This window comes from Dromaius novaehollandiae, chromosome 1 (assembly GCF_036370855.1).
Source record: "Dromaius novaehollandiae isolate bDroNov1 chromosome 1, bDroNov1.hap1, whole genome shotgun sequence".
In the NCBI taxonomy this organism is placed as follows: domain Eukaryota; kingdom Metazoa; phylum Chordata; class Aves; order Casuariiformes; family Dromaiidae; genus Dromaius; species Dromaius novaehollandiae.
The window spans coordinates 117339584-117346646 of NC_088098.1; the positions used below are offsets into that span (position 1 = coordinate 117339584).

General features: G+C 42.7%; 1 protein-coding gene across 3 annotated transcripts; it reads right to left on the reverse strand.

Moving 5' to 3' along the window:
- Window positions 1-151: 151 nt before the first annotated feature.
- DNAJC28 (DnaJ heat shock protein family (Hsp40) member C28) lies at window positions 152-4016 on the reverse strand. Of its 3 annotated transcripts, none has more exons than XM_026108557.2 (2): window positions 3726-4016; window positions 152-1544 (listed from the first exon to the last, which is right to left on the reverse strand). In XM_026108557.2, the coding sequence occupies exon 2, from the start codon at window positions 1489-1491 to the stop codon at window positions 382-384; it is 1110 nt and encodes a 369-aa protein (XP_025964342.1). In that variant the 5' UTR covers window positions 1492-1544; window positions 3726-4016; the 3' UTR covers window positions 152-381. The 3 variants fall into 3 exon arrangements, with proteins under 3 accessions (XP_025964342.1, XP_064380418.1, XP_064380425.1); XM_064524348.1 differs by having other exon boundaries at window positions 152-2210; XM_064524355.1 differs by lacking the exon at window positions 3726-4016 and adding an exon at window positions 2082-3667.
- Window positions 4017-7063: the final 3047 nt, after the last annotated feature.

Below are 7063 nucleotides of genomic sequence, written 5' to 3' on the forward strand. Positions count from 1 at the left end.
TCCTGTTCCCACTTTGTCCTTAACATGCTGTTGTTATGCCTGAGTTTCCCAATGTGAAAAGAAGGATAACAGTACTGTAAAAGTGATTATACTCAATGCTACAAAAGTGAAGCACTAATTTTGATTTAAATAGAAGTAAAATAAGCTGAGAGAGTGTAACAGAGACAATTTATTTGCTCCTTACTGTATGCACAGAGAAATCTATTAAGCACCTGCAAACGCACATCAGACAACCCAATTCCTTTTAACTGTTGTAACAATAGACAGGTGTAATTTATATATTCAGTATACCTGAAATGTCTCTTTCTAATGCTACATGTTTTATGCTACATGAATAAAGTTCATTCAAAATCTTGACAAGACAGATGGATCAATATTATCTTATTTCAACATAAGATTTAACCACTTAAATAAAGGCTTCAACCCAAACCTTTTAACATTTTCCTGTTCAATTTCCTTTGTGTCCGAATTAGAAGCCTGTCTCTTTTCCATCAAAGCTTCATAAGTCTTTTGTGCTCGTACAATTTCTTTGTCTGCGTTAAAGTGCACCATTTGCCTGCTCAGAAGAGGAACAACTAAATTGAAACTGTCAATTCTTTTGTTTAATTTCCTGATATCTTCTATAAATTGCTCACAAATACAGTTCCATTGCTTCTGTCTATATGGCGTCATTGGCCCTCCAAGCTTATTCCTAGATGCCACTATACCCTTTCTTAATTGCTCTATCGTTTCTCTTATTTCTTTCTGCATCAAGATCCATTCTGGCTGGTATCCATTGTCTATAAGAATTCTGTTCAGGTTGTGAGTCATAGGATCAATATGTGGACAGTCTGAAAATTTCTGCAATGGCTTTCCTTTACCACTGAGGTTGTCAAAGTCTCCTTTAGCCATTGATTCCTGGATGAGGTCCTCAACCAACCGTTCAACTGCTTGCGTTATTTTCACCTTTTTGCTCTGTCTCACATCTTTGGCTTTCATTAGGTCAGTCACAGCACACTGGCCTTCTAGTCTCTGCTTCCGGTATTCCAACACTTGTTCAGTAGCACGGTCTACTCGAAATTGCATGTATTGCCTTTCTCTTTGGCTTGGCATTCCAAAACCAACACCTTCAAAACTCAAGTAGTGTCTATGCTGTAGCGATTTCGATTTGAACTGGTCTTCCTCTTCATCCTCACTGGATTTCTTTTTGTTTGCCACATCACTGAGCACAACTCTGTATGCTTCTTCCACTTTCATAAATGCTTCAGAATCAGCTGTGACAGAACCGCTGTCCGGATGGTATTTTTTGGCAAGATTTCGGTATGAGTTCCTGATATCATCAAGGGAACATCCTTCCTGCAGCTCAAGAATTCTGTAAGAGTCCTTCACATTGCTTTTAGGTTTGTAACCTGATAACAGTCTATTGCCATGAATACAGGGAAACAGTTTCAGCTGTCTTGGAATCATTGCTTGACGCAACATTAAATGATGCCCTATCTTGTTAGTCAACATGACACAAAGCCACTTTATATTTCTTCGGATGCAGCTACATACTTCATAATGACCTATAAACACATTTTTAAAAGATTGTGTTAAATACACTTTTTAAAAGAACTGGTATGATTCATTAGTCTTATCTGTGTTACATTCTTTCAGTGAAACAAAATCTCTACAGAAAAATCACAACAACATATAAAGCTCTTTTCTTTTAGAGGCTAATGCAGAGTCCTGCATATCTTATTAATTATATGTCCTACAGTATCAAAATAGTAATATTACAAGGTAAATGAAAATTTATTCACAACATAGCTTCCTCCTGGCATAGCAATAGCAGCATAGGTTTGTTTTGCACTACAGAATTCTCAGAAGGACAAAGCTTTATTGCCTTTCTTCAAATTCAGGACAATGTAAGTGCGAGTCTTGCCCCTTTCCTCCATATAACTACATTCAGCCACCAACTGAATCTTCTAGCCACAAATATGAATGACTCAAGATCTACAACACTGCGTTCTGAAAGGAAAGGCATTAAAGTAGCCCTTTGGTATTTTGCAGCAAGAACTAAAGTAGCATTCAGATTATCAATCTTTTTTTATAAAAACTACCGTATCCCAGCAGGGCTCCTATATCCTAGTAGCCAATCTCCTTCATTTGTGTTAGGTAAGTAATAAATCTGGAACTCGGAAGAGATCAATAGCCGACAGCATCTCATTCTGTCAGGAACGCAAGTGCTTCTGAATGATTTCGGGAAACAGCAAAAAGAACAACTTTAGACAAAAGCAACATAAGAAGTAAGTCTCTGACATAAAAGTCGGGTAGAAAGATAAAGAGAACTTCTCTTTATTAATGAGAATTGTAAGAAATGCCATATAAACTGTGCTAAAAAAGTCTCCTTTTTCAGATTCATCACCGACTCCAACAGATCCTTTGTTGACTTCCTTTCCAAACAGAAAATTAGATTAAATCAAGGTTAACTTAGGTCAAAGGAATTTATAGTTTCTATGTTCTGCATACAAAGAATTGCATTTCTGCACTAACCCTTCTGCAAAGGGAAGGGAAACTGAGACACTTGGGACTGGATCAAAGGTTGGCTCTATCCTGAATGTTTTTAGTAAGTTTTGATCCAGGTAAGGGACCAAACCATCAGCTTGCAGTTATTCTGAGGGATTTTATTAATATAATATGTTGTTTTAATTTATGATCTAGACTAGTGATTTCTCTCCTTTTAGACCCTAGGCAAAGATTATGATTATAGTTCCATATGGCCATAAAACTCACATAACTACTACTTAAATGAAAGAAAAAATCAATGCATACCATACCCAAACTCAGTATATTCATCAGAGACAAACTTTCTCATACCTCTGTAGATTTGATTTTAATATATTTACACTTTAAAAAGTATAAAATTTAAATGGCTCTTGGGTTCAAGGCCTGTTATCAAATAAAGCTGCTTAGACACAAACAAGCCTTTAAAATCGGGGCAGAAGTTCTTTATGTTTCAGACTGTATCCATTAAAAAACACAAGTATGATCCGTAAGTTTTAATTTTGGATGCATATTAAATAGAAATACTGCAAAATAACATGCATGTTGCTTAATGTACAGTATTCAGGCGAAGCTGTATCTTTTGTACCGTTACACTCCCTCTACAGGTGCTACAATAAAACCTTACAGTCCAACTGGCGCCGATTTTGGCCTCAATCCTGTGGTGTACATCAGAGAGGAGGTTACGTTTCCCAGAAGGAGGGCTTTGCAAGAAAACCATTCCGCCCTATTCATGGGACAGACCTCACTTCTGTATACAACGGACCTCCGAGCGTTCAGCTACTCGTCCACCTCCTGCCACTGAAGGCAGGGGGGATTTTTAGCCCCCTGCCGTTTAAAGCAGGCTCGATTTTCTGCGGGGCTGCACGAGGGAGACAAGGCCGAGGAGCCGCCAAGGGCAAGGCACGGAGCAGCCACCGCACCCGCAGGGCGGGCGGCAGCCCCGCCCCCGCGGCTCCGCGCGCGCCCCGCTGACGTCAGCGCCCCAACGGCGGCCCCCAACACCCGCCCCTGCGGGCTCCGCAGGGGCTGTGCGGGCGGCCGCCCTGGGACAGCGGCCTAGAGAGGCGGTTAACGGCACGCTGGGAGTCAGGCACTCGGCGCCCTCACCGCAAAAGGGTTGCCCCACAGGAAGAGGCGCTCTATCTCGTCCCCCCTACCCCGCCCCATCGTGCCCGGCAGCCCCTTCCTTCCTTCCTCACCTGGTCCCGGCTGCCGCCCGCCCCTCCCCCTCTCGCACCACGGCGCATGCCCCGGGGGGGGGGGGGCGAGCGCGCGCCGAACGGCGACGGTCAGCGATGAAGGAGAACCGGGAGGGGGCGGACGCAGCGCTGCGTGTCCTTCGTTCGGGGCCGTCTCCCAGCGGCAGCAGAGAGGGGGCGCCTGCGTGAGCGGGGAGGCCGCCCCCGCCCCGGCCTGGCCAGCAGAAGGAGCGCGAGGGTTGCGCGCGCTCCGCTTCCCGCGGAATGCCCCGGCGGGAGGGGGAGGGAACACATGACTCGGTGGCGGGCGGGTTGCGAAACCCAGGGGATGGAGGGGGCGTGCTCTCAGCGCGCACGCTCACTTGAACCCCCCCCCCCCCCACGGTGTGGTTGGCGCATGCGTGATGCTGCGCCGGAGGGCGCGGCCGTTCCCTGCTCTGCCCTGTCCAGATGGGTGGAGGGGTAGCGCGCCAACTGCTGCGGCCGGTGTTGTGGGTTTTTATATACACATATATGTAGAACATAACCCCTTTTTAGTCCTCCCTCTCCTGAACTAATTCCTCGTTAGCGGATGTGAGCCATGTCTCCCCACGTGCTGAAACTCGTGTAACAGCTTTCCCGCGGTGGTTACGCTGACAAACACTTGCCCTTAGCAGCATTCTTCCCTTTGCCTGTAATACGGTTTTGGGGGGATTTCTCCTACTGTCTCTGCCCCGGGTATCGGCTGGCTGTGTGGGAAGCTCATCTTCAGCAAAACCCCAAACCAAGACATGGTTTTGATCCTAATGCCAGGAAATGGTGGCCCAGGTGTGTGTGCTAAAGGCCCAGGAGACAAGCTGAATAATGTCTTCTTCCCTCCCTCAACCCTGGGATGTATTATTAAAAAAGGCGGAAAAAATGTTGCTTTTATTAATGGTATTTGATGGGGCATGGCTGAGCATGTTGTGTATCCAGCCAGTGAAGTGGCAGTGTTGAAGTCTGAAAGGAAGCAGGAAACATGTAGAGCAGTCTGCTTCATTTTAAAACTTACATTATACCATCATTGCTTAATCATTGCATCATCAACGTTGGCAGGATGCTGTCCTGATGAATAAATAGTACTAAAATGCATTGGTTTAGATTTTTTTCACTAACATTCATTATGTAAAAATTGTAGAAAAACATTTACTTCATCTTTGCTTTCTGCAAAAGGGTCAGATTTTGATATAGAAGTTTCTGCGTGTATTGTCTTTCTCTGCTGCATACCCACTTTTTCACCTAAGAAAATTATATCACTAAATATTTGCAATGCAGGTTGAACAGCTGGGATGAATGCAAGTGTAGATTGTCTTCTTGTGACCTGTCACGAGAGACATATCAGGACTGCAGGAATTCTGTTTTCAACTTAAATTGTCACAGCCTTGTGAGGAGAGTTCAGAAGAGATTTCTGGAATAATTTTATGCTTGTTTCATCTGATAATAGGAATCTTTTGTTGTGGTAGAGAAAATGTAGAAAATCTATGGAACAAGTCTACAAATACTTGGTAAATGATGTTTAAGGTTATTTTAACATGCATGGCTCCTTGCTGTAGTCGGTTCAAGTGTAGCATCTGTCCAACACCACACAAGCTGTTAATGGTGTGGGATTTTTAAGCAAACCTTACAGAGTTGCTTTTTAATTTTTTTTTAGAGGCGTGAAAGAGATGGCTTGTGTTTCTGTTAATATATTTTTTATTTCTCATTATCTAAGACACACAGATACTGCTCAATTTTATATTGGCATACATTAATTTTGTTTACAGAAATGAGTGGTAGCGTTGCAAGCTTGTCAAGTGTTAACCAAATGACAATATCTTATGAGGTTTAGGCTGTTGAAGAAGAAGGTGTAGAAATCAACGGAGAATAAAATAAAGCTTATTATATACCTCATATTTCTGTCACTACTTGTATTAAATTTCCCTTTTTCTTCTGAGGGGGGTAAAGTTCGGGTACATGCTAAATGTTAAAATAGCCTTTAAAAGTAAATCTAAGGCTTATTCTATTACAGAGAATAGGCATGTGGAAGTTATGCATGCAGGTTTTAGCTGGAGTGTTTCTGTTTAGTTGTAGACCGTGAGAGCTATGTTTTGTTCTTACGGAAATTGCCTTCGCGAGCCTTTACTTGTAAGAAGATATGAAATTGTTGTTAACCTGGGAACTGAACAATCATCTTAGCTTTTCGATATCTATATTGCACCTTTTTTTGGTATTAACATTATAGAGCCGATTGGTGGGGGGGTATTGCTTTTGTTGTTAGCTAAGCAAAAACACGAAGAGGGAATGATACGTGCTGCCTATGTCTTTGGGGAGGTCTGTTTTGAAGGGCAGACAGCGTCAACGGGATTCTGCTGGGCTGCTGTCAGACACGAAGATAAAAAGGGGACAGGGCAGCACGCAGCTCTGCCTGCTGTATTCACCCTCTTGTCCTTATCCCTGGCCTTAAGAGATTGGCGGTGGTTTGGGTCTGAAGCAGGAGCAGTGGGCAGAACTGGAGTCCGGCTGGAGCACCCCTTACCCCTTTGCGTGAACGAGGATAACAGCAGTGTCCAGCACGGTAAGGGAAAATGCTTCAAGTGAGACATCCCTCTCCACAGCCTTTCCTCTAGAACTATCCCTCTTGCCAGCTTGCTTTCCTTCCAGCATGCTTTTAAGTCACTTTGCAGAAAATGACTGTAGTGTTCTCTCTGTGAGGTGAAACGGAAACTTGCATTTTTTCCAAAGGATGGGAGTCACTGCTTGGTTTCACTCTGTTCCCACTCAGGAACTTTAATTTATTCTGCCGTAGAAAACTTCAGTGAATTGTGAAATTATATGTGGAGAGACTGAAAACTGATCACTTAAGGGAGAAAGTAATTTTGCTTTTAAAAACATTTTGCCTTTTATTAATAACCATTTGACTGTAGTGCCTAAAGGAGCTTTGGAGAGAGCATCTTAATGTCTTTGTTAGAAATATAGCAGTTGTAACCCGTTACTTATAAGGAGAGTTCACAGTGACTCTGTGGAGATCCAGAATTATTTATCCAGCAGTGACAGAAAGAAAGGCAGAGTCTGTCATACAAGACAGTTACACAGTTTGAAGGAAAGAAGGAATTCAGAGAAGTCTTTCACAAGGAAATCAATCTTGCTATTTATATAAGTAGAGCGTAATACCTAAAACTAAAAATTACCGTTGGAAAAGGCTAATCTATTAGGTAATCCAATGCAGGCTGTAATCCTCTGGGATGGGGTACTTGAAATATTTACATTGTGCTTGGACAATTTAATAATTATGAAATATATATAATCACATTTTATTTTGCTGATATTAGTTTAAGACACCT

What these genes read in the sequence shown, in the direction of transcription:
- DNAJC28 (XM_026108557.2), bottom strand. Translation starts at nt 1,491, where the DNA reads ATGTTGACTAACAAGATAGGGCATCATTTAATGTTGCGTCAAGCAATG.